General features: G+C 36.5%; 3 protein-coding genes across 8 annotated transcripts in view; 1 reads left to right on the forward strand and 2 right to left on the reverse strand.

Annotated features, from left to right (window-relative positions):
• Positions 1-1,233: 1,233 nt before the first annotated feature.
• Positions 1,234-15,455, reverse strand: eif5b (eukaryotic translation initiation factor 5B). Its single transcript, XM_016525652.1, has 24 exons — positions 15,301-15,455; positions 12,602-12,721; positions 11,766-11,841; positions 10,985-11,630; positions 10,321-10,538; positions 10,088-10,238; positions 9,908-10,000; positions 9,727-9,813; positions 8,979-9,047; positions 8,578-8,882; positions 8,373-8,480; positions 8,184-8,294; positions 8,023-8,090; positions 6,599-6,740; positions 6,390-6,521; positions 6,092-6,274; positions 5,773-5,934; positions 5,552-5,683; positions 5,238-5,369; positions 3,317-3,393; positions 3,074-3,238; positions 2,298-2,436; positions 1,976-2,137; positions 1,234-1,610 (listed from the first exon to the last, which is right to left on the reverse strand). Exons 1-24 carry the CDS (start codon positions 15,333-15,335, stop codon positions 1,503-1,505), a joined length of 3,621 nt encoding a protein of 1,206 aa, XP_016381138.1. The 5' UTR covers positions 15,336-15,455; the 3' UTR covers positions 1,234-1,502.
• A 1,103-nt stretch (positions 15,456-16,558) lies between these two features.
• Positions 16,559-18,057, reverse strand: LOC107718931 (lipoyltransferase 1, mitochondrial-like). The gene has a single exon (XM_016526178.1). It carries the CDS (start codon positions 17,830-17,832, stop codon positions 16,714-16,716), a length of 1,119 nt encoding a protein of 372 aa, XP_016381664.1. The 5' UTR covers positions 17,833-18,057; the 3' UTR covers positions 16,559-16,713.
• A 1,502-nt stretch (positions 18,058-19,559) lies between these two features.
• The window catches only part of LOC107718547 (neuropathy target esterase-like), a 30,346-nt gene continuing 22,122 nt past the window's right edge, over positions 19,560-27,783 (forward strand). For 5 of the 6 annotated variants that reach the window (XM_016525665.1, XM_016525672.1, XM_016525692.1 and 2 more), the window contains exons 1-3: positions 19,560-19,621; positions 24,475-24,557; positions 27,674-27,730. In XM_016525665.1, coding sequence (XP_016381151.1) covers positions 24,513-24,557; positions 27,674-27,730 — 102 coding nt within the window. In that variant the 5' untranslated portion in view covers positions 19,560-19,621; positions 24,475-24,512. Of the gene's footprint in view, positions 19,622-24,474; positions 24,558-27,259; positions 27,406-27,673; positions 27,731-27,783 lie in introns of those variants that run through there. The other variant, XM_016525679.1, reaches the window with a different exon arrangement.

Raw genomic sequence — 27,783 nt, forward strand, 5'->3', positions numbered from 1 at the left:
CTCCTAAAAACCCCATAGATTAATTAAAAAGTAAATTAAACTCTACTCCTTAACCAGGAGCCACCATAGATAAATACATAATAAACAAACAAATAAACGTCATTTTCTGTTTTTTTTTTTGGCAGGACAAGGTTTGGTCACTGACTGGAATTCATTATATTTAACAATGGGGGGAAAAATACATTTAAGGACCTTTAGGATTTTCAAACATTTTCACATCAAGCACATTCTCTCTCAAATTCTCATTACTGTAATATAGCAATACATAAATGAATATAGTATTAATATACATGCTATGTGCTGTAATGAAGTACTGAAAACCATCCAATCAATACAATTTTTAATGATTAAAACCAGCATAAATTGCCTACAACTAACACTACCATGATGTGTATATAGATATATATTTTCTTTTTTTCACATCAGTAATGAGGATGAGTTTTCCCACATTATAGCCGGCTTTTGACATTTTGGAGCAAAAAAAAAAAAATCATATATCTTTGTGGTGTTCAAAAATAGTGTCTTTTTCTTCATGCAAAATATAATGTCTATTTCATTTCTTTACCTTTTTCCAAGATTCACCTGTGTATTTATCATGAAAAAACAAAACTTAAGAAAGAACATCACCTATAAATAGGCCATCTCTTTATTGTTGATTTTCATGTCTCAATTTTTTTGATATTTCATATTCAAAATGAGGAAGGGACGGGCCTTTCATCCAAGTTCACACACTCTGGGTGAAGGTGTCAGTGGGCACTAAGGAAACTCGAGGGAGGGAGAGGACGAGAGTCCGTTTCTGGCTGGGAGAGGATAGCTTTAAAAAGGACCATTTAAGAACTGCACTCCAGAAAGGAAAGGAAAAAGCAGGGCAAATGAAAATACTGATAAGGTAAATGTTTTTTGATATCTAAAATACTAGCAAAATCTCCATCAGTCATTCACGAAAGCCACACTGACTTCCCTTTATAACTTTTGATTTAACCCTCAGTGTAAATCTAAGGTCAGACCTCAGGTCTAAATCAGCGGCTCAAGTTTATTCCAGCCATACAGTGAACTTTAAGGAGAATACCAAGAAATGAAAGAAAAATAAACTGGATTGATCAGAGAGAACAGGCACGTTTGGAATAATTCTATAGGTTGTCTAACATGTTCTAACATCTGTCACTGTTTAAAACAGTGGTAAAAGTTTCAGTTTCTCACAGAAAAACTTTTTTCCTTGCTTTTTTCCCCCACTTTTTTGTGTGTCCAACACTCCCCACCACCCAAAAAGAGCTGGAGAAGAAAAGGGGAGTGGTGTGAGTGTTCGCCCATGCACACGAGAAACTAGTCCTCAATACAGGACTGTGCAAGGCTGTGTCGGAGTACAAATGTCCTTAAATGTATGAGCAACACTGATGACTCCATAATCACAAGTGACCTTTAGGAGTGAACAACGTATAGCATTTGTATGTGTGCATGGGGGTCGTTTAGATCTACGATCAGTCAGTCAGTCACTGGTGTGTTCAGATGATTTCAAAGGTTTTCTTCAGTTCCATGATTAATTGCCAGTCCGATTTCTGCATCTCGTCTCTGAACCAGTTCTTCAGAGCGTCGATTGACTGACGGGTGATCTGCAAGAAATAAAGGAAGACATTTGAATAGTGCTGCAACATTTGTAGTTTTTTTTTTAATATATATTTCTATTTAGCTTTTTTCCCTTTATTTTTAGTTTGAGTCATATTAGTACAGCTTAAAATTTTAGTATATTAGTTAGTTGCCAAGGCAAAAGTAAAAATTACTATTGTTTAAAAGTTATTATTATTAGAATTTATATATATATATAATAATTATAATACATTAATAATAAAATATAATAAATATTATCAAACACAAATTAAAATATAAAATTCTAATACAATTTATTATAATTGAAACAAAAAGAACGCATCATGTGAGCTCCAGTGGCTTTATTTCATGATGTTGGGAGAGAGCTTACCTTGCTAACAATGATGTCTACAGCCTCAAAGTGTCGGCCGTACATCTTGGGTGATTCTCCAGGAATTGGCTCTATTTTCACACAGATCTCCTGTCCTTTCTTAGCACTTTCTACAGACTTGTGATTTATTTCAATACCGGTCACAATGCCAATATCTACAAACTGAGAGAGAGAGACAGAGAGCGTGGAACAAATGAATGCAAACCAAACAAATTTCACCTTAAAATAAACTGTTAAAATGTAAAAGCTGACAGTAGAGGAAAGGAGCTTCTCTGCTTCTTTCACTGTTGAGCTTAAAGTGTGCACTCTCTAAATTTCTCACCCCTTTGCTGGGCACACACACAGGAGTGCCCGTTCTCAGTACTCCAGCGTCCACAGTGATGCCCATGACAATGGGATCTCTGGAGTTGAAGATGAATTGGGGCAATATACGCAGCTTACAGGGGAACACAGCTATGTGTCTGAAAAAGAGAAAAACTTTCAGATATTCAGACTGCAAACACTCAGGAGAAACTACCTGTTTTTCAAAGAAACCACTGTCTTGAAGAATTTAGTCTAGTTTGTGATGTAAAATGACTTTTGGCTCAGGTGAGTTAATGATAAATTGTACACTACCATTCATAAGTTTGGGGTTGGTTTTTCAGATTTTATGATGTTTTCAAAAGAAGTCTCTTATGCTCGCCAAGGCTGCATTTATTTGATCCAAATGTTGCAAAACAATATTGTAAAGTAATATTGTAAATTATTACAATTTGTTTTCTATTTTTTATACATTTTAAAGTGTAACTGATTCCTGTGATGCAAAGCTGAATTTTCAGCAGCCATTACTCATTTCTTATTATCAATGTAGAAAACAGTTGTGCTGCTTAATATTATTTTTATAAAAACTGTGATACATTTTTCAGGATTCTTTGCTGAATAGAAAGTTTAAAAGAACAGCATTTGTTTGACAGAGAAATTCTTAAATGTATTTACTGACACTTTTGAATAATTCCTTGTTGAATAAAAGTTAATTTTAGTATTAACTAGAAAGTGAACAGTAGCATATATGTCAATGATTAAAATAGAAGGGAAGGATGAGGGCAGTAGAGAACGCACTTGAATTCATCCTGTTTCTGTTTCTTGTAGTCTTCTCTGTATTTGGTGAAGGCATCAAACAGATGATAGATGATCTCAGCGCTGAAAACGCGCACACCGAGACTGTCGGCCAACTCCTGAGAATCTCGCTCTATTTTCACATCAAACGCCAGGATCACTGCATACCTACAGGAAGAGAGAGCGAAAGATTAGGAGAACAATCTCACAAGAGGAGGTATATTATGTATCAATCAGAATACATACTGTGGATCATGCTCCAACATAGTGGAAGCTTTCATGACGTCTTTCTTGTGGACAGGACCAATGTTGATGCCAGCATACTGAGGGACAGAGAGAGAATCTTTCCTTATCTTAATTACATTGTGACAAGCTCCATGTGGGAAGAAAAAAACAATACTTCAAGATGGCAGCCAAGACAAAAGAAAGGCTGATTATAAGTATATTTGCATTTCATTTGAACTTCAAAATATTGATAAAATACATAAAATCTAATTAAAAATGGACTAATTTGAAAAATGTTTGTGCACTACGTATTTTTATGCAAAATGCTATCATTAAACTCGACTGGAATCAAATATGAATCTGTGCTACATGTGAGGAGAGCTATTTGTGCATCGCACAAAGTTACCACCAATTTTGTGGTGTCTGTGTGTATATATATATATATATGTGTATGTATGTATGTATGTGTATGTATATATATATATATATATATATACATACACATACTGTATACATATCACACAATTATTGTAAAGGTAGTAAAAACATGCATAATTGCTGTAATGAAATTTATTTTACATAATGTTTACTAAATTAGAAATAATTAGAAAAAATAAAACTAATATTAAACTTTTGATGGCAACTTCTTGATTCTGTAATCGTATTATGGTATTTTTCACAAATAAATAGATTACTAATATATATATATATATATATATATAGAGGATGTAAGCACTGTAATAATATATTAGACAGAAAATGTTAAACTGAGACTAATGAGCAAGCTAAAGAAGATGGAGAGTGCCATGCACTCAGGCGCTGGCATTCTCAGTGCTGTCAAAATAAAAGTCCTGTTTCTGACACATCAGCCAAACAGAAAAACTGATCAGCCAATGCTGATAATTAATATTATACTGTTTAAGAACTATAAAATGGGTTTTATGAGAGTATGTGTGAGTGTTTGAAAGCTTACAGGCACTTTGGATGTACGCAAGAACTCCAGCAGAGCTTCCAGAGAGCCGAGTGTGGAGGCCTGCACATACACACCCTTCTCCTCCAGCTTTATGGCATTCAGAGTCTGTTTCAGCTCCCGGATCAACTCGTCCTATAAACAACCAACATCAGGATGCAGGAAAGGTCGCCAATGTAGCAATAAGATTAACTGTTAATTCTGACTTGATTAATATAAGAACAAGAAAACAGAGGAAAGATAAAGAAAAGTAGAGTGCCTTCTTAGAGACAGAGAGAAGGACATGACATGATTGTTTTGTAAAGTAACACAGTTACCTTCAGGACTGGAATTTCATCCTCTTTATGAGCGACGAGGAGAGGCAGACCTGCCAGCGTCTTCTCCAGATCTTTCCCCAGGATCTTGACTCCCTGAGCCGTAGACACTTCTTTATGCTTCTCATACGGATTCTGTATCCAGAGAGAAGAAAAATATAACAAGTGAGATACAAACAAGCTCAGAGTTTACAGCAAACTAAACATATAATTGTGCATAAGACCTTCACTCGGAGCTCTTTCAGGGGTGGTGGGAGGAGCAACCCAATGTTTACTAAATTAGAAATAATTAGAAAAAATAAAACTAATATTAAACTTTTGATGGCAACTTCTTGATTCTGTAATCGTATTATGGTATTTTTCACAAATAAATAGATTACTAATATATATATATATATATATATATAGAGGATGTAAGCACTGTAAAAATATATTAGACAGAAAATGTTAAACTGAGACTAATGAGCAAGCTAAAGAAGATGGAGAGTGCCATGCACTCAGGCGCTGGCATTCTCAGTGCTGTCAAAATAAAAGTCCTGTTTCTGACACATCAGCCAAACAGAAAAACTGATCAGCCAATGCTGATAATTAATATTATACTGTTTAAGAACTATAAAATGGGTTTTATGAGAGTATGTGTGAGTGTTTGAAAGCTTACAGGCACTTTGGATGTACGCAAGAACTCCAGCAGAGCTTCCAGAGAGCCGAGTGTGGAGGCCTGCACATACACACCCTTCTCCTCCAGCTTTATGGCATTCAGAGTCTGTTTCAGCTCCCGGATCAACTCGTCCTATAAACAACCAACATCAGGATGCAGGAAAGGTCGCCAATGTAGCAATAAGATTAACTGTTAATTCTGACTTGATTAATATAAGAACAAGAAAACAGAGGAAAGATAAAGAAAAGTAGAGTGCCTTCTTAGAGACAGAGAGAAGGACATGACATGATTGTTTTGTAAAGTAACACAGTTACCTTCAGGACTGGAATTTCATCCTCTTTATGAGCGACGAGGAGAGGCAGACCTGCCAGCGTCTTCTCCAGATCTTTCCCCAGGATCTTGACTCCCTGAGCCGTAGACACTTCTTTATGCTTCTCATACGGATTCTGTATCCAGAGAGAAGAAAAATATAACAAGTGAGATACAAACAAGCTCAGAGTTTACAGCAAACTAAACATATAATTGTGCATAAGACCTTCACTCGGAGCTCTTTCAGGGGTGGTGGGAGGAGCAACCCTCTGATCTGAGTGACGATTGGTCCGTCCACACCAGGGACAATAATAGTCTCGCCCTCCCGCAGACAACCGTTGATCAGGATCACGTCTATCGTCGTACCCATGCCAGGCAGAGCTTTTACCTAAGATGTAGAAGATGGACATCTGAGGTTATATTACAGCTGGGCTCCATGGGAAGAAAAAACAAAGTATCAGATTTCACAAACTATTGTGATTGAACATACCAAACCAGACTGTTACGATTGGTTAGCAGGAACTCATTTAAGCTTGTTCTCTTACCTCCATGACCTGTGCCCGAAGTTCATCACAATGAGCCAGTCGGCGGGCCAGCATGGTCTGAGTGAGCTCCACCAGCAGGGCGATGAGGTTCCCTATCCCATCACCCGAGTGGGCCGATGTGGGAACCAGGGACACAAACGTACGAGGGTCTTTGTTCTCGTAGAACAGGGCAGCATTAAGACCCTGAAGATTGCAAGACACACAAGACAGCACTTGTAAAAGTGTGTAAAACTCAATGGGTGACATTTGCAGCTCAACGGTAAAAGGGACTGTACTTTACAAGATGATGACAACAGACCTGCTGCGCAAACTCTACGATGACCGCTTTAGCCCTCTCATCAAACTCATCCTTGGTGTTTTTCTTCTGCTTCTTCAGTGTGGCCACCACGTCTGTGTCTGGACTCTTCTTCCAGTCGTACAGACGGTCAATCTGAGAAAGAAACGCATTAGCATTCAAATACTTGCTGCAATCATCAGTGTAAACATTCGGTAGTCAGTATCTGGGACCTTGTTAAGTGCTACTATGAAGGGGCATTTCTTCTCCTTCAGCAGGTTGATGGACTCAATCGTCTGTGGCTCTAAACCGTGCATGATATCCACCACCAGGATGGAGATGTCACACAGAGAACTACCCCTGTTTCTCAGATTACTGAAGGGTCAAGAAGAGTGTCATTAAACATACAAACACTATAAAAACAGAGTTTAAAAAGCCATGATTTAATGTTTGACTGATATGTTAATTTTTTTACAACATCTACATATTTTATAAATTTGATAACAGCAAGTTAATATTTAATACTAATTTTCATATAAAAACAAATAACCATTAATAAAAAATTTTAAATACACACACAACCATTTAAAAGTCAGGAATTGGTACATTTTTTTAAATGTTTTTTTAAATAGGTCTCTTATGCTCACCAAGGCTGCATTTATTTGATCAAAAATACAGTAAAACAGTAATATTTAGAAATTTTACAATTTAACCCCTTAACTGTCACTCACATTTTTGAACATAGACGTGAAAGTGCACTATCCAAACCTAAATAATTCATGAATGAAAACATTTTGTAACATGATTTTGATGTACCATTTTCATGGTAATGCAATGTCTGATTTTAAAATGGTTTTCAAGGGATTTTGAGATTTTAAGGTTTCAATTGATATATAATTTCTGATGATTTCTAAAGTGTGATAGAGAAAAAGACAACGAAGAAGACTTTTTGTGACAAAGGTCAGAACTCCTGTTATGATGTAGATTTTTGAGGTGCACTCTTGTCATAAATTAATGTATTACTTTTCCAACATAATATTAAACAAAAAACAGTGGTAAAATATCTATTTAGGTGTCTTAGACCTTTCCAACGATATATAGCTTGTCATGATTAGATTAGGATTTAATTGTAATATAGTGAAGTAAACTTAAAGTTTTCAGTTAAAGAGGTTAAAATAACTATTTTCTATTTTAATATATTTTAAAGGGGTCATATGATGCGATTTCAAGTTTTCCTTTCTCTTTGGAGTGTTACAAGCTGATTGTACATAGATAAGATCCCTGAAGTTGCAAAGACTAAAGTCTCAAACCCAAAGAGATATTCTTTATCAAAGTTAAGACTCTGCCACGCCCCCCTAAAACGGCTCATTCTAACACGCCCCCACATATCTACATCACTATCTGGGAAGATTTGCATAACGCCGCCAAAATGTTCATTTGAAAAATCTCAAAAGAATAGCATTTATTTGAAATAGAAATCTTTTGTATCTTTTTGTAGATGTCTTTACTGTCATTTTTGATCAATTTAATGTGACCTTGCTGAATAAAAGTATTTTTTTCTTTAATTAAAAAAAAAATTACTCTCAAAACTTAAATGGTGGTGTATAAAATCTATTACTATTATTTGACACACAAAAATAATAAGTACAGTGTGTACCTAAAGGACTCGTGTCCAGGTGTGTCAATAATGAGCATGCCAGGAACCTTCACGCTCTCCTTGTCAAACTGATATAAATGAACAAACACATGTCTTAATAACCTTAAAGAATCACATGGGAAAACAGAATGAGAGAATGTAAACTACAGAAAGATACTTACATTTTTCACCATCTTGGTTTGTTCTAATATGGTTTCCAGGGGCACATTAGTGGCTCCGATCTGCTGTGTGATCCCACCAGCCTCACCATCCTGAACATGAGTGTGTCTCAGCTGATAGAACAGAGAAGAAGAAAACAATATAAAAAACAAAAAGGTGCTAAAGTCCACATCAGGCACTTTGAAACGCACCTTATCCAGGATTTTGGTCTTCCCTGTGTCCACATGACCCAGTACACAAACCACAGGAGATCGGAGCTTGTCAAAATTTATGTTCTTCAGGTTTTCCTGCCTTCGTTTCTGCACACAAAGAAAAACACAGTTGAGTCCACTTTGTTTACTAAAATGTGCATAAATATGTACACACTTTGTATAGTGCCAAAGAATGTATGTGTACTTCTATGCGTCTCTTGGCCTTGTCATAAAGTATCTCCTCTTTGCTTCGGTCATCATCCGATTCGCTCTCGCTGCTCGACTCGGAGCTCGGCTCTTTTCTTGCTTTATTTGTGGTCATCTTGACACTGCTGTCTTTTTTGTCCTCTTCATCCTCACTCTCCTCCTCTCCTTCATCCTCTTCTTCCTCTTCATCATCATCCTCCTCTTCATCATCCTCTTCTTCCTCACTGCCGTTCTCTTGGTCTTCAGCAGGTTTTTGTGTTGCCGGAGTCGTTTTCTTCACCTCGATGTGAACCTTCTTCATCTCTGTGAATGGCAAATTAATCACTCACTACAAACTACCACCAAATTACTTTAGATTTTAAAAGACATGTATCCGTGGGAAGGCATCTTTACACCCACCTTTCTCCTCATCGCTGGCCATGGCCTCCCAATCGTCCAGATCAGCAGCCTCTGCTTTCGGCTCCTTAACTGTTGCAATGAAAATGTTAGAATTTAGAGTTAGCTATCTTTGTTTACAGCCATAAATTATGAATAGACAAATCCTTATCCATGATCAGCTTTACAAGTCTATAAAAGTATTTTTCACTTATATACTTTTTTTTTGTGACAATAATGATGCAGAAAACGTGGTCAGAATTGTGGAATCCAGGCATAAAAACTGAATTTACTGTACTGTGTGCAATGTCACGGAATAGGATTATTTTTGGATTAATAAATCAAAGTAGGGCTTAGATTAAAATTAATCAAATTACAATTACAATATAGACTGATATAAGTAATTAAACCACAAACAGGACTATCAGCGTGTCAACTCAAAGGTTTTTACAACAGACCGCCAAAATAAAAGTCTGCTAACTTGAAATTATGATAGAAATATTACTATTGTGCAGTAAAATGTACTTCTATAAGTAGCAGTAATAGTAATAGAAATAATAATAAGCAACAGTTTAGATGATAAAAAAAAGAGAAATATTTTATATATTTCAAAGTTTTTATAAAGTCAAGTTTTGTTGTGCAGCATTGTAATTGACAAAAATAATGGCTAAAGTTTCTTAATGGCTAAAATGTAATTAAGACACTAACATGAAAATCCAGAAAAAATAAAACATTTCAAAGGGCCCTAAATTTGAGACATTGAAGTATTTACCTTGCTCCGCTTCAGCTTTGTCCACTTCCATCTCTGTTGTGATTGGCTGAGGTGTCTCTATTGTGGGTGATGCCACTTCTGAAGTTTCTAATATAAGCAAAGATAATGTTAGGACGTCTTTAACCATCCTTGATTACGACAGGTAAATACAAAGAGCAAGAAATAGGTGTCGGGATCAAACCTTCAGGAGTCTGTGCTGTTGGCTTCTTTTTTCTCTTATCAGAGTAAACAGGCTTCTTCTTTGGCATTGCGTCTTTGGATGGCACTTCAACACCTGAGAAGAAGCCAATTACACCGTAAGGTAAAAAAAAAAAAATTTTTATAGTTCTTTCATCGTAACTGCTACCAGCCATGTTCTCACCCTGAGCCTGCAGCGCCCGCAGCGTGGCTTCTGCTCTGGCTCGAGCCTCTTTCTGGGTCTTGGTAAGGAGCTTTCCCTCCTTCTTTAGCCTTTCTTTTCTCTCCTTATCCTTTTGTTTCTTCTTTTCTTTCCTCTCGGCCTCTAGACGCTCCTGTGGATGAAGGTTTCAGAGATGAAGGAACCATAATGATTTTTGACACCATGAGCTTGAGTGACTCTGTTTTTCCACTGACCTGCTCCTGTCTCTGAGCCTCCAGCTCCTCCAGTCGTCTCTGTCTCTCCTCCTCTTCTCTTTTGGCTTGTTCCTCCTCCTCCTTCATTTTGGCCAGGGCCTCTTGCATTGCTCTCACTGTTGCTTTGCTGGGACCCTTTTTCTTGTCTTTCTCTTTCTCCTCCTTCTCGCCTTTCTTCTTCTTCTTGTCCTTTTTCTTTTTATCACCCTCAGCCTCCTCTGTGGAAAAGCAGAGGAAAGAGGAACATAAATGCTTAGGACTTTCTGATATATTATATATACACATTTCTTATAGAGTGTGTTTGACTAATATATTGATCACCCCTTGCCTTATGACTTGCAACTATTAGAACATTAAGACTTCAATAGCAAAAATGGCATTAGAATTGGTAACTTTGAATCATTTCCATGAAACAGTTGTTTAAAAAAATCATGCGAAATAATTACTTTTTTTGTGTGAGAAAAAAAAGAATCAATGTATACAAAATCACGTCTGTGGGTTTGAATAAAGGCTTTCCTTCATTCTAGAAAATACATGAATACATATATATATCAAGTTTTTGATGTCAGTTTTGATCATTTTAATGCATTCTTGCAGAATATATATTTAAAAAATCGTATTAAATTGTACTCATGCATAAACAGCCCTGAGGAGACAATCTCACCTTCTCCCTGGACATCAGCTCCATCCTGCTCCACTGAAGCCGCTGCCTCGATTTTCTTGCTCTCTGTTGAAGGTGTGGTAGCAGGTTTCCCTGGTTCCTTCTTTAAGGCCTCCTCTTCTTTCTCTTTCTTAGCCCTCAGCTTGGCCTTCTCCTCCTCTTTCTTCTTCCTCTCCCTCTCTTTTTTCTCTGCTTTCTTCTGCGCAGCTGTCTTCACCTTGAAGGCCGATTCTTCTCCTTCATCTTCCTCGCTGGCTGGTTTGGCTTTGGCTTTTCCTTTCTTCTTGTGTGCGGCTTGAGAATCATCGTCTGATTCATCATTGTCAGCCGCTCCTCCACCCTTCTTCGCACCACTATCTTCATCATCCTCCAAGTCAGACACACCCTTTTGGCCACCTTTGTTTTTAGCCATAGGTTTCTGCCATGACTGTGAGCCCTCGTCCTCAGAGTCTGAAGCAGGACCAGCAGGAGCGGGAGCCGCCACCGTCTTTGTGTCTTTCGTCCTGCTCTCGTTTTCCATGTTGTTTTGACCCTGATCTTCATCACCTTCCTCATCCTCCAGATTTGCCTTTTTACCCTTCTTGGCCTTCTTCTTGTATGCTTTACTCAGAGTGGGCTCAGGTTCAGCTTCCGCTACTGAATCGGATTTCTAAGACAGAAAAACATGTGGAGAAAGTGCTGTCAGTGGTACGTGACTCTTGTATTATTGGCACTATTAGAAGAGAGGAAAACAAAAGACAATGTGTGATGAACGTGCTTATCAGTTTGTGTTACTGAAGAATACCTTTTCTGCCTCTTTAAATTTTTCTCCTTGGTTTTCTAATGAGAGTACCTCCAGTTCTTTCTGGATGTCATCCTCACTGCAAGTAAAAGTTAATTAATTCCCAAACACTTACACTAACGTTCAAAAGGGTCAACGAGATTTTTTTAATTAATACTTTTATTTTGCAAGGATGCATTAAATTGATCAAAAGTGACAGAAAAGACATTTATAATGTTACAATAGATTTGTATTTTTTTTTTAAGTGTCTTTTTGACTGTTTTATGTATCAAAGAATCCTGAGAAAAATGTGTCACAGTTTCCACAAAAATATAAAGCAGCACAACTGCTTTAAATGTTGATGATAATAATAATAATAATAATAATAATAATAAATGTGTCTTGATCAGCAAATCAGCATATTAGAATGATTTCTGAAAGATCATTTGACACAGAAGACAGGAGTAATGAGTTTCCACAAAAATATAAAGCAGCACAACTGCTTTAAATGTTGATGATAATAATAATAATAATAATAATAATAAATGTGTCTTGATCAGCAAATCAGCATATTAGAATGATTTCTGAAAGATCATTTGACACAGAAGACAGGAGTAATGATGCTGAAAAATCACACAGGAATAAATTATTTTAAAATACATTACAGTATACGGTTATTTTGAGTGGTTACAATATTTCATAATATTACGGTCTTTTTTTTGTATTTTTGATCAAATAAACACAGCTTTGATAAGCATAAGACACTATTTCAAAAACATTTAAAAAAATCTTTTGAGCAGCACTGTATAACAAGAGAAAATCTCTTTAGGATTATTAACTGTATCAGTGTGAAGACCTACTCAAAGTCATCTTTCTTTTCTTTCTTTTTCTTGCTCTTTGATTTGCTCTGCTCCTTGCCTGCTCCTGCTCCTTCAATTTCAGCTGCAAGTGCGTCAATGTCAACTCCGTCGTCTTTGGCACTATGAAAAGCAGAAAAGAATATATAAAATTTTTCACTACTGTACGTTTTTAAAAACAAATATTTGCCATATTACAACCACTACATTGAGCTATACTTATAAACTGGGCCACAAGTTCTTTACAGCCTAAGACTGAGAAACTTTACATACTTTTTTCCATGTCTTTTAGATTCAAGGTCATCTACATGCTAGTGTACTTCTAAAAGTTGATTTAATTTTAATGACAAATGTCAAAATTACAGTTTGCCTCTTCCAGGACAACGGACCAGAACAATGAGGACTCATTTTGCATAACCAATTTTTCTCCAATCAAATGCTTCCCCCCCAAAGCCACTTTCCTACCCAAAAGTCCTATTTGAACAGGAAATATGTCAATACAAGAAAGATGTACTTGTTGATTTCACAGGGTTTAATGGTGTACATTTAGGATAGAATATTTTGCATTTAAATCAAATTAGAAATGCTTTGAGAAAGCAAATACAAATGTACACAAAACACAACAAATATTTGATGAAATCTGGTTAACATGCATGTACAGTGCAATAAAACAATTAACCTGAGAAAATGCAGACCACCAGAAATGATTAACTAAGCAAGCGGCCAGGAAAACTCACACCTGTTACCAGAGATTTAGAAACAACAGGATGTCCATTACTCAATTTTGATTTTCACTAAAAGGACTTCTATTATACACTAGTGGTGTAAGATAATACATTTTTATAACTAAACAATAAGCATTACACCAGCAGTACAGATGCATAATACACCCCTAAACACCACTCTAGATAACCAATGAAAGCACATAGCAATATTTACAACAATATATGCACAAAAACTGAGGAAAATAAACACAAACTCAAATAGCTTACCTATCATGTCAAACACAGCATGAGGAAGTGAACTTGTGCTGCTTATATAGTGGAGCCTAAAGCCCTCCTTGCATGCTTGTTGCATCACAGAAAGGGAAAATCACAGTCGTGACAGGGCAGAGCCCTCACACATAAACCTGCTGCCCTCAGCAAGCACAGAGCAGGTGATGAAACCACCAGTTAATAGATGGACAAATGACTTGAATGAATGGAGGAGAGATGGAGGAATGTTTAATAAAGCTTAAAATATATTTTAGCAGACCATGGTTATTTGACGCAATAAAAAGCCTTTTTTCCGAAGGGCAGTAATAGTCTTTAAGTAACAGGTCATCTTGTTTTGATGCTACTGAAAGTCGATAATTCATGGCTGGATCGCATGACATCTTTTGAGATTACCGGAACAAGAAATTACATGGCAACCAGCACTGAAGGGTTAGCACAGGTTAACACTCTCATTAGGGCGGTAATCAACTTAACCACCAACTACAAGGCCAAAAGACCAAGAATCAGCTCAGCATCAGACCCACATAAATTTAGCCATTCAAGCTATTGAGTTCAGAGAGGGAAAAGAAACGTCGGACGTAGCAACAGTAACTAAGGGGGGGCAAGGTTTTTGTGAAGGGTCAATTAGCTACAGAATAACTTACTCCACTCTCAACCAGATCAAAACAAATGGGGGGAAAAAAACACCAAAATCATTATGCCAACTTTTAGTCTAACATATATGGATAATATATGTACAAACATATAGAGAGAGAGAGAAAGAAAGAGAGAGAGACCCATTACTTAAGTCATCAATGACTTGTTAATAGATTCCCTAATTCCAGATATGTGGCCAAATATAGTCAAAAATGTATTATCATTTTACAAAATACATGGATGATCTTACAGACAAGTACATTTCAGAAGTTCCAGCAACCCTCGACAGAATACACAAAAACAGTACAGCTGAAATTTTTTTAAATACAATCTGGATCAAATTATTAATAATCAGAAGCCCTCAGTATTGACTAAGCTTTACAAGTGCAGTCCAATTTAACATTTAACAATCACATCCCTTGATCTCAGTGGGAAAGTTTACCCAGCCCAAGTCAGCTAGTGACAGACTGCCAGAGTCCTGGGAGAATTTGACCATTTTCACAAGTTTCTACACGACCAAAGGTCGATGGCATCCCATAGAAGAGCGTTTTACTGAAGACAATGCGCCGGGCAGCACAATGAAAACGGATGAGGTTGCACTGCCAGGCGAGAAATCAGATACCGCTTGTAACACATAAAAGCCACTGCCCTTAAATACTAAGGTCTTCTGTGCTCGGACAGCGTCTGATATCAGAGCAGATGTGAAGTGCAGCTAATCTAACACTCACAGCTGCTGGATCTCGACTCAGGAGGAATGGCAAAAACGGCTCGTTTCTCATTTTTAAGCAACAAACGTGACAAACACGCTAAATTACCCAATCAGTCCGTTGTCTAGACCTACATCATTAAATGTGAGTGATGTCCTGATGTTATTGCTCTAGTTAAACGGTCAATATCGTAATGAGGAAAACAGGCCTAGTTACAGCGGCACATGAACTCATGTCCATCAGAAGCTAGCCAGGTGGCTAACAGTGTGTCTCCTCAAACATTAACCTGTCATGACTATAAAAAGCACGATCGTTTTGCTGTTAACGGAGTCCGTGTTACGCATTCGCCCGTGTCCTAACTTACCCGTCATCTCCCTTATTTTTCTGTTTCTTTCCCATTATATCTGTATGGCTGTAACCTCCTCGTTGTGGTGCAGCGTAGTCTTCTTCTTCTTTCCAGTTTAACGGCGGTTGGCATCCAGCTTATTGGTGCATTACCGCCCCCTTCTGATATCCCTTATTAACTATTCTTGTGTTTAATTGAAGCGCTTCATACAGGATGTCGCAGCTATAATCTTCTTCTTCTTATGATGATGATGTTTAATGGCGGTTGGCAAACCAGCTTTTGGTGCATATTCCGCCACCTACTGGGATGGAGTGTGAGGCGCTGATATCAAGGGAAATGCTAATTCTCAAAAAAAATAAAAAAACCTTCTACCTATATTTTATTATATAAATTTGTTATCATTTTTCTTTTTCTGCCTACCTATACTTTTACCTATTACATCTTCTGGTGCAGCGTAGTCGGTATTAGCGCTTCAAGTTAGTCGTGCTCGCATTGCGCATGCGCACTTGACAATGATCTTTAGCGCACATGGATAGTTTATACAGCTGCATATAAAGAGAAAAGTTGCAGTTTGTATGCAATTTCTGGATATTTGACTTAAGTATCATTTCGTTTTTGTGCATTTGTAATAAACCACACAAGCGACAAAGAAGAAGCTATTTTAAGAATATAAAATTATTGGCCATCCATATGAAATACTAGTCCGTGCTAAACTGCGCTTTTACGTCACGAGGAGAGCGACAGGAGTGCTGCGCATGGCAAACATGTTACTAGCTAAATATATGACAAAACCATAATTTACAAACTTTAAATAATTGTATACACACATATGTGTGTATATATAATTTACATATTTAATCTAAAGACAGACGGACGGACGGATGGATGGATGGATAGATAGATAGATAGATAGTTGGATGGATATATGGATAGATAGATTCAAAAAAATTTGGGGGGGGGATTAATATCAATATAGTATTATTAATAATCTAATACAATGTGTATTTATATTTATTTATTCGTATTAAAGTATGGATATATGGATAGATAGATTCAAAAAAATTTTTTGGGGGGGATTAATATCAATATAGTATTATTAATAATCTAATACAATGTGTATTTATATTTATTTATTCGTATTAAAGTATAAAACAATATCTTAATATTTTTCATATAATTTATTATTAATATAAACTTCATTACTTTATTATTGCTATATTAATGCTTGCAAGCATGTAATCATTCCAATTAATTATATGTGAATTATGTCGGCAGAAATGTATTTCAACAGTTTCATCAGAATTAGTGGCGTTATTTGTGTTTTTCATATTAAATCTCTGTATGTGTGGGTAAAGTGTGAGTGTGCAGGAGACCACTTTAAAGTTTTTGAAACAAGTATCACATAATGTTCATTTCTGGTTTCATTTTTATTCACATTACTGAAACCACACCAGCACACAATCTATGAATCTTCTCAGCAACATCATCTGTCATTGAATGAGTTCGCATGAACGCCGCCACCAGCACTGCGGCTTCATTCGGACAGTATTTGCTGCCATTCAGAGTTGATGTAAACTCATTCACAATCTCTGAAGGAAGCCAGTCTTCTGGGATTTTCATAGCACATTGTTCTACAGCACCATTTTTGATGTCCATATCAAGCTTAATATTCACATCATCCACCACTAAAGATGTGCAAACACTGAATTTTGGAGTTCTGCCATAAATCCACTCCCATGTCTGCAGATTCTGTGCCATCTTATGAATGCCAGGCATGAGACCTTCATGAGTGGGGTCCACTGTGATGACTGGGCTGTCAAAGCCAAATTCATTATTGTACTGGGTGGCAATAGCATCCATGATAGTATTGGAGTCAAGAGTGGGATCCACATCCAAAAGGTTCCTGACAGGGGAAGGAACGCTTGGGGTAGCATTGCTCTTGATAACTTCAGAAGTGTTACTCTTCAGGACTGAGGACAATACTGAACGGTCAACAGAACACAGTAATGTACAGTGATGATAAGCAGAGATTCTGCCTAATTTCGCAGCAGTGCCTGAAATCTTGCGATGGCCATTTAACAAAATATCAAATCTGTCTGTTGCTGCGACATCTAGATCGGGTATCAGTGTCTTTAATGCACTAGTAACGACTTTGAGATTTCTGTGACGGTCGTATTTCTTCTTGGAGGTGAAGAAGGTCATGTTGATGTTTCCAAAATCGTGGTAAACCGTCCCGCCTCCACTGCGACGCCTCGCTAGCGGGATCCCCAAGCGTCTCATCAAGGGCAGGTTACACTCCTGCCAGGGGTTTTGATGCCTTCCTATGACAACCACGGGCGAATTTCTCCATAATAACAGCACGCTTCTGTTTTGCAGATCAACGTGATCGTGAACCCAGTCTTCTAAGGCCAGGTTCTCAAATATGCCAGTTGACGCAGATTTTAGGATGATACCAGCTTTTCCCATCTCATCGAAGAAGGTTGACAAAGTGCTTTTGAGACGAGCTGATCCAGAGAGGACGCATGCCCTGTTTGACAGTCTCAAAATCATCGCTGACTTTTAAACTTTCGGAAAGTCTGTAAGGCACTAATACACCACTGATTATTAATTTCTGCTGTGTGTAGCGAAAACGTTTGGACAATAATGCACATGAAATCCCGATCTGCACAGTTTATGCACTGTCTATTTCCACGCATGCAGCAGCTGAACCATAGACTGTATAAAAAGCTGAACATTAGCATGAACAACCGGGTCGACATGATCCCATTTCCTAACAAAGCATAATAAAAGTCTTGCACGAAGCAAAATTGAGTCGAATTTTAAATATATGCAATAAGTAAAAAATAAAAATAAAAATAAAAAAGAATATGTCACGACGACATAAAAACACAAAAAGTTGTAATGTCTTTATAACTGAGTAGAGTACAAACATGTAATAGTGGTGCATTTATTTTGACATGTTCTAGAAGCAGGCGTTTGATTTGTTGTTGTTCAAAGTGCTACTCAAACTTGTGCGTCTCACCGTCTCATTTTACCTAAAAAAAAAACACCTGCTCGAGTAGAGTGAAATGCGGTTTCTAACTGTGTTCGGAGAGCTACGATTATCACATTTAAATTCTATTAAATATGGTTATAATACTTCTACATTTAGAATCACAAAAACCCTAATTTGGTGTCTGTCTCACCGTAAGCAGTCTGTATGTTTAAAGATCACCACTAGGTGGTACTAGATCATTCCTAATGCATAATGTAGTTTGACGGCTGTAATGTGATCACTACAAAATCCGTTACTTCTCTCCAGGTGGTTAATGATTGAGATTCAGAATGAGCTTACGAAATTACTAAATTCAATCAGCATGAAAGCATTTTGGTAAATGATGTGCATTTTGATCAGTTAACTCGTATCGTACCCGCGTCCCCTTAAGTTAATATCTGACTTATTCAGATTTGATCTTCCTTGAAACAAACTGCTCTTATCTAAGCTCGGTTCCTGGCATAGATCAGAGTTAGTGATATATTACCTTACATTTAGATTTTGCTTTTCTATAAGCTTGCATATATGTAGGATGGTTCCTGAATTGCTACTTTGACCTTATTACTTCACACCATATGTTGTAAATATTACAACCGTGAGTTATAATTGTATATTAGTTAATCATATTTTCTTCAATAGAACACTCAGTGAGTCATGTGGTATTGTTTGTACAGTCTAAAAAGCTGCAAATAGGCTAATAAAATCGTAACTTAAAAAAATCAGATTTGATCTTCCTTGAAACAAACTGCTCTTATCTAAGCTCGGTTCCTGGCATAGATCAGAGTTAGTGATATATTTACCTTACATTTAGATTTTGCTTTTCTATAAGCTTGCATATATGTAGGATGGTTCCTGAATTGCCACTTTGACCTTATTACTTCACACCATATGTTGTAAATATTACAACCGTGAGTTATAATTGTATATTAGTTAATCATATTTTCTTCAATAGAACACTCAGTGAGTCATGTGGTATTGTTTGTACAGTCTAAAAAGCTGCAAATAGGCTAATAAAATCGTAACTTAAAAAAAAAAAATTTCAAGTGTTTCTGCAATGACTAAATCATAAAACATAAACTATGTCATGAATTTATGTTAGTATAAGTATAATAAGAATGTTTTGTAAAAAACAACAACAACAACGGGGGAGGGAATCCGTAAAAGAAAATGGTCTGAAATCTGATTGGTCGGTTGTCATCTCTGATTGGTTGTTGCACTAACTGGGCGGAGTCTACGCAGAGCTCTGAGCGGATATTTCCGGTTATGACCGTTGTTTGACAGATCAGGACGGACCGTCGCTTTCAGGTATGGTTATCATCCAAACATTATGTACAGTTTACTGGTTATCTGGATTATGTGAGAGAACAGTGTATATTTGGTGTTAGTTTAGAGTGTGTGTACCGTGAGTGTTTCCCGGTCGAGGTCGTAGATGGTGCGTTGTGTTGATCTGCGGAGGTCACCGCACAGCATCACCGCCAACAGCACTGAATACAGAGAGAAAACATCGGCTGAGTCATGGCCTTCAATAACGGACAGATATGGATTGTTTTTTTTTTTTAATGCATATTGGTTTAGCTGTCATCTGGGCTTGTTTGCTGACATGTTTGAACCCATGATCAGCTGAGACAGCCATGTGATGCTCTTTCAGTATAACTACTAGCAACTCATGAGGTGTGCTGCGTGCATATCACATAGTGGTGGTGATCAGCATAAATGATGTTTCATGGATTCTGGATTCTTGGGTATAATGTGCTTTAGCAGCTTGTGGCTACAGCATGTGATAGTCTTTGGGCAGTGGAAGATACAAAGATCTGTATGCTGGACAAGCGGGCACTTTAGTGTCCCATTACTGAGCCAAGGTACTAATTTGGCTAGCTGTCCATTTACTATTAGATAAGTTAGACAAAGTATTTATAAAATGAATGTAGCTAGTTTTAAAGACACCAAATGTCTGCATCATTCGTTAAAATGGTGGTTTGTGGTCCATCCCACCTTAGACAGCTTGGCCTTCTTGACTGTATCTGTTGTTCATTAAAATCATACTCTCACAATTTTGTCACAATAGGCTGAATTGATGTTAGATTAGCTAATTTGAATAACAAAAACGTAAGTCCTGCTTTTAAGGACAGGACAGACTTTTTTTGTCAGGTCAGCCATTCAAGCATTTTTTTTTTTACAGAGACACCAAAATCAAAATTAACGTTTTAGTTTAGCCCCCCCAAAAAACAAAAATTAGGGTAATTGGGTGACTGAACTCTGTATGCCGTTCAGGGTGTCATGTACAGCTGAACAAATTTTAGATAATTCTGCTATGGAATTATTTGTGGTCATGGTGAAGTTTGTACACACACTGCTGATATGTTTACCTGTTGTAGCTTATACACCTCATGTGTAAAAAAATATACACTGACTGACACAGTCAAAACACTCTATCAGAGTTGCACCAATTTTTCAGTCAGTGGTTTTTGCCCTCCAAAACTATCTTGGCTGAAACTGAAAAATCCTTTTTTCTCTCTCGTTGTTTTGGCTGAACATTTTAGGTTGTTGATTTTTTTTAGGTTGCCAAAGTTGGCAACTGGTAACCTTTTTGAAGATTAAAGGAATAGTTCACGTGAAAATGAAAATTCTGTCATCATTTACTCACCCTTCTTCTATCTTCTGCTGAACATAAAAGAATATACTTTGAACAATGTTGGTAACCAAAGAGTTGCCGATCCCTGCTGACTTCCATTATATGGAGAAAAAAAAATAAATACTATGGACGGCAATGGGGACCAGAAACTGTTTGGTTACCAACATTTTTCAAAATATCTTCCTTCGTGTTCAACAGAAGAAAGAAACTCATACAAGTTTGGAACAACTTCAGGGTGAATAAATAATGACAGAATTTTAATTTTTGGGTGGACTGTCCCTTTAAGCACCTCCTTTCACTGACTATTTATTGAAAAGAAAAAAGTTAACATTTTAAAGAGTTTCAGGGACTATTTTGTACTAATGGAAAGTAGTAGCTGTTGTTTCCATCAAAGTCATGCATGAGTTGTCTCTGTCGTGCAGTGACATCTGTATGCATAAAATTTGAAATCAGAGATGTTCACATTGTGTTTAAGCATGTCTGAACCGTGAAGGACTCTGCATTGCTGCTTTGACGGTTCTTGTTGAATTGTTGAGTGTTGTTTTTGTCAGTTGGGGGCTCTAAAACAAAACTGTGTCTGTAAGTGTGTGTGGGCGTCTTTTCTTTTTCTCTCATGCTTAAGGGCGCATAAGAGCATTGTTAACTGAGGACAATGGCTATTAGAAGGTGCCCATTAGTGAGTAATGAATACTGGCATTTCAGATTCCCCCCAGCCCCCCCTTCATCATTGCCCTGTGGTTTTCATTCCCTCTTTTGTTATTCTATAGCATGTTGAATGTCAATGCTATCTCTGCCTATAATCAATCTGAATGTGATACAATCACTCGCTATGTCTCTTTCATGTGTATAAACAGTACATCTTTCATAGTTGGCTTGCATCTCTAGCCATTACCAGTGCATTTTATACACACTCATATCCAGATGTGGATGAATCTCTTTATGTCTGCTGTGATCTCAGTAATCTAATCCTCTCTCCACCCCCAATGATTTCAGTTGTTGGCCTCTAGACACTGTGTTTTCATCACTGAATGGCTTTAGATGGACTCGTGCTCAGTTTTTTAGGTGTAGATAGGAGATGTAAGGGAACATGTGTTTTTGTTGGAGGTTGGGCTCTCCCACTATAAACGTGCTTATGTGTGTACTGAATGTGAAGGGCTTGTGTTGTTTGCTGCATAGGTCAGCGAAATCAGCGTGTGTGTGGTTCAGTGTACACAGTCTTCTTGTGCAACCCTGGATGTGAAAGGAACAATGAAGTTATTGGTGGGAAGATCAGAATGAAAATCACTCATGCTGTATGTGTGTGTTTTATTGGGAGTCTGTCAGGGATGATGACATCAGTTTGGGGAGGGGTTGTGATTGGATAGTTTCCTCTGCTGATTGTGATCTTTGACTGACCTGTTTTTAAGCACTGTTTACATTAACATTAGTATTATGAAAATAGGGCTGCACGATAAATCGCCCTATATGAAAACAATATTTAAATATTCTCTGTTTGCCAAATACAATGAATCATTTCTGGCAGCAAAGTTTTTTTAAATACTGGCTGTACTTGTGTGTTTGTGTGTGTTTGTATGGTACACATTAAGGGACTGAATGTTAGAATAATATTTATAAAATACTTTTATATAGGTTAAGATATTATAAAATGTCAGTGTTATTTTAGTATTATTTACATTATAACTATTTACATTAACATTTACATCATAATTAACTATTATAGCATTTATAGCTTTTATTCATATATTTTTAGTTTTCATTTTAATTTCAGTTTAAGTTTTAATAACTGTGTTAAATTGTGTTCAGCAATTTAGTAAATGTGCTTTTATCATTTAGTTTTAGTAATTTTTGTACTTGGTAACTTTTATTTAAGTTTAGTTGCCAAGGCAACATTTCTCATTTTCATTTAAGATTTTAAAGTTTAAGTTTTTTTATCTTATATTTATTTATTTCAGCTAGGGATGCACCGAATATTCGGCAACCGAAATAATAAGAGAAAAGACCGAATAAATTGTACCGAACAATGATATGACGCGATCAAATAGAGGCGCGCACTCTTTATTATGCAGCACACATGTCAGCAGTGTGGAAGCATTTAAACTGTCTGAGAAAGACGCAAAAATCATTACAAGCACCGACAGCGAGAGACTGTTTAGTACTGCAGCGCATGTCTTCGATGAGAAGAGGAAGGGGTTGCTGCACGAACTCGCGGCAGATCTGCTTGTTAACCAGGGTTCAAGGAAAATCTGCGCTGAAACACTGTTACTCGTCAGTTGCTCAGTCACATTTTTATGATAAGTAAGACAATATAATGATAATAATAATTACAACTGCTCTGTTAATACATTTATTATAACATACATAGTGTTCAAATCTGTAATATTTTCTAATGTTTTAAAAGAATTCTCTTCTTCTCAGCAAGGCTGCTTTTATTTGTACAGTAAAAAATACATGCCTGATTCAAGAAGGGGGTCTGATGGCCAAAAAATATTATTTTACTAACTTATTAATTTTAAGTTAAATTGTGCTTTGTTGGTATAATGTCTGCTAGAATGTAAAAAAAAATGTTCAGTGTTAAATATTTTTAAATTGTTGTTTTTTTAATTGATTTTTTCTTTGAAAAGCAAGGCAAAACAGTAAAACGCACATTTTGGCTATTTAATTTATGCAATGGTGAAAAATAAATTGGCAAAAAACTCGAAAAACCGTGTTCGGCCTTCGGCCCAGTGTTTCATTTTGTTCGGTTTCGGCTTCGGCCAAGAATTTTCATTTCGGTGCATCCCTAATTTCAGCTTTATTTCAATTAATAAAACACGTAGATATAGTTTTAACAATAACAGCACTGTAAAACTGACAAATTTTGATTAAAAAGTGATGTTTTATTAAGCAAATTGTGTGCTATACTGTAGCTATTATTACATTTTTGTATTTTAACGTGGCTGAAAAGCTTTTATTATAAAATGAATCCAGCTGATCCCTGTAATGTGCATGGACTTGAACTGAAAATGATCATGGGAAGTTTTTTTTTTTAGCCTGCAGTGATTCTTATTGAATGTGTGTGTGATGCTGATCTGTGCATGTTGCATGAAGTAGGGCTGCACAATTAATCACATTTCTAATCACAATCACAATTATGGATGGCACAATTACGTAATCGTTCAAAGCAGCAATTAATCGTTCAAAGTCCACTTATGTTATTCTGCATGGTTAAGATGCTTTTCTTCTTTCTACTTATCTTAAGGGTTTTTCCATTGTTTTAATTTTAGTTTTAGTATAACATTATAATACCATGCATATTTTTACCGTTTTATTTAAAGAGAAACCAATCCGATGTAAAGTTGACATTTGAGGCTTAATACTATAGAAAAGCAATAAAGTTAGTGTTTTCAGCTTGTTTAGACAAAGGTGTAAACATTCATTTAATCGTAAATTAATAATCGCAATTACAATTACAATAATCGACAATTATGATTTTTGTCATAATCGTGCAGCTCTAGCATGAAGCTTGTTGTCTTGCTGTGTGTTGCAGTGCCTGTCATTGATGGCCCAGCTGTGCGTTGAGGTAGAATGGGACAGAGCACATCAGGCCCAGAGTCCGCAGAAGCTCCTCAGGTGAGCAGCTCCACCCTAATGCTTTACCTTACACACACACACACACACACAAACCTGAGCGCTCTCAGTCTGTGCATTCATATGTTTCAATGTGAGTGCAATGCAGCACCTAATTTTGAGTCCGAATTACACTGTGGCCCAATTTACATTTGTAAACCCTTGGTTAATATTCTCATTTGCATATACACATGGTTAGTACAGCACACAATAAGCGAGCTGTCTGTTTTGATAAGTTTGTCGACCTGTGGAAAAGTCTGCTGGAAATCAGTTGTATACTAAGTGCATGAATGTTTCTTGAGGCATTTTTTGAAAGTTTGTTTTTACTACTATAAAACGTTTCTCAGTCCTGAGTTAAAAAAAGACAGTAACCCATAGAATAAGTGTAGTGTGAAAATCCCTGAAGTTTTGGACTCGTTGCTGAATATCTTTATCCACACACACCGATAAGCAGCTGCACTGCTTTCCCGTCATGCACCTTACACCTCATTCACGTTCCTTCAGAAACCCCGCCCCCCGCTTTCACCAATCTGTTCATTCGTCATTATCAGCAGCTGTTCACTTTTGTTTTACCACCTTCTTCTCCTTCTCTTATAAATCTTCTTTGTTTAGGTCATTGACAGCTGCGTTTTGTTGCTGGGCAGATTGTCTGCAGCTAATCTGATCATGTGACTTGTTTAGAAAGATTTGTTGGTGTGAAATCATTTTTTTTTGCTCTGTCATGATGGGAAAAGTGAGAGTTCAGAAGATGCAACTAGATGTCTTGGAGTAGTTATTCAGAATTGCACAAATTCATATCTGGGTCCAAAGATTACAAATCGCAAGGGCGTATCTGAATGTTGGACTGTCCAAGCATTTTTCAGCTCATAAACAGTTTATGTTAAGGTTTGATAAAAGTGCACTAAGATGTTTGGATAAAAGTCCAAGTTAAGTTTAAGAAATTAACAGTAATTTGGGAAAATATGACTAAAATAATGTATATCCACTTAAGGTGAAAAGTGCATTAATATCAGTGACCTAGAAAACATACGGTGAGTCTCTGCCATGTTAAAATCACACTACTTTATCTCTGTAACCCCCCAAATATTTAGTGCATTTTTAAGACAATGGGCAGATTCTCCTGTAATACAAATGTAAATGACATTTGAGAGAATTTGAGAGAAATAGTTGTCGTGATAAAGTCACGATAAAGAGGATGTATAAACATTCACACATTTCAGAGACACTGAAGATGAAACCCACCACTTCTGTTTTTAAGTACTTCTTCATTCCCAAGAATGTTGCAATCAGATACAATGCTAAGTTCTACACATACTAAGTTCATTTTCATCATTCTTTGCAAAAAATAAAAAAATACATAAAAATAAGTAAATAATGCTAATAAGCAGCTAGTTAATAGTGAGAATTGGTCCTTAAAATAAAGTGTTACCAAAATCTTAATCATTACAATGCAAAAAATATTTTACTGTTCAGTATTTTTGATTATTTATAGTACAAATATCTAAATATTCTTAAATCAAGATTTACTTGAGAAGCAACATTATTCAAGGTATTAAGGCTTCTAAAAATATTCTTTAAAATCTCTGCCATTAGGGTAATGGGGTATATGAAGTCACTACCCCATTGGCAGATATTTGTTATTGTTTTAAAGGGGTCATATGATGCGATTTCAATTTTTCCTTTCTCTTTGGAGTGTTACAAGCTCTTGGTGCATAAAGAAGATCTGTAAAGTTGTAAAGACTAAAGTCTCAAATCCAAAGAGATATTCTTTATAAAAGTTAAGAGTTAGCCATAAGAATAAAGTAAAATAAAAATTCTTCAAAAAACAAGACTTAATATCTTGTCATTTTCCCCCGGTTTCACAGACAAGGTTTAAGCCTAGTCCCAGGCTAAAATGTAAGTCTGAGCTGTGTCAACTGAAAGAAACTTGCACTGACTGATCTTAAAATATATCAGTGCCTTTGTTTTGTCTCAAGAGGCTCACCAGTAATGTGTTTTCTAAGGCACGTTTATGAAAAATTACTTAAATGTCCTAATTGAACTATGGCCTAATCCCCCCCCCAAAAATCAGTGAAATCAGGCCTTTGTGTCTCAAGTAAATGTATTATGTTTTAAGGATGTTGAGATATTTTACTGAAAAAACAAAAGACAAAAATGCTTTTAGAAAATAATTGTTGGCATGTATTTTTGTCTTGTTATGCAATAAAAATGTCAACATCCTTGAACAAGAAAATTTACTGGAGTAGCACAGCTACATAAGATATCATTTTCAGAGAATATACAGTATATTAAAGGGTTAGTTCACCCAAAAATGAAAATTAGGCTGCGTTTTACTCACCCCCGAGGCATCCTAGGTGTATATGACTTTCTTCTTTCAGACGAATCCAGTCTGAGTTATATTAAAAATTGTCTTTGATCTTTCAAGCTGTTTAATGCCACTCAGCAGGTGTTGCATTGCTTCAGTCCAAAAGAACTTAAATAAAAACTAATTTTCATTTTTGGGTGAACTAACCCTTTAAATTAAGTTCAAAAATGCTTTACAAAAAAATATCCTTAAGTCAAAATAAATTGGCTTAAAGGGAAGTTCACCCAAAAATAAAAATTCTGTCATCTTTTACTCAGCCTCAAGTTGTTCCAAACCTAGATATTTTACAGGAAAACAAGACAAAAATCATTAGAAAATTATTTTTGCAGTGCATTTATCATGTCTGTGTAAGATTCATTATTATTTCACTTAATGCAATGGGCTACTGTAGAAACAGTTCTGCTGTTCTCTTTAGATACACTGTGGGCCTTGCTTTGTTGAAAATAAATGAGCTGAGAAAGAAAGAAGGAAGGAATGAGTGAGTAGGTGAGTGACAGAGTGGGAATGCTTGAAGGAATGATGGCACAACGGAGAGTGGAAAAGTGTACATAATTATGGAACAGAACAAAATAGTTGTGCTCCAGTAACAAATGTGTTTATCTTTTGGATATTTCTCTTACTGTCCTTCACTTTTTCCCTATCTCTTATTTCAAGAGCCAGATAGCTAGTCTTTTTTTCTCATGTTCTCAATTTTGACCCCAGTGTTGTGTTCTCAAAAAAAGCTGCCTGTAATAACATCCTGTGTGTTTTGTAGCTGGACCGATTTGGAAACATCAAGAGTTTAGTGGAGGATCAGCTGCAGACCAGCATGGTCAGTAGACATTGTACATTTTACACTGTTACACTGAATCATAGCCTTTGCAG

Source organism: Sinocyclocheilus rhinocerous, unplaced genomic scaffold (assembly GCF_001515625.1).
Source record: "Sinocyclocheilus rhinocerous isolate Xijiao unplaced genomic scaffold, SAMN03320098_v1.1 scaffold1334, whole genome shotgun sequence".
Taxonomy (NCBI): Eukaryota; Metazoa; Chordata; class Actinopteri; order Cypriniformes; family Cyprinidae; genus Sinocyclocheilus; species Sinocyclocheilus rhinocerous.

Bases quoted from the DNA above. Each gene is read 5' to 3' on its own strand.
- LOC107718931 (XM_016526178.1), bottom strand. From the start codon at position 17,832: ATGATTTTGAGACTGTCAAACAGGGCATGCGTCCTCTCTGGATCAGCT.
- eif5b (XM_016525652.1), bottom strand. From the start codon at position 15,335: ATGGGAAAGAAACAGAAAAATAAGGGAGATGACGG. The intron at 8,481-8,577 runs GTACACATACAT...CTTTGTGTGCAG, and splicing joins AGGCCAAGAGACGCATAGAA to AAACGAAGGCAGGAAAACCT. The intron at 5,370-5,551 runs GTAACTGTGTTA...GGTTGTTTATAG, and splicing joins ATGAAATTCCAGTCCTGAAG to GACGAGTTGATCCGGGAGCT.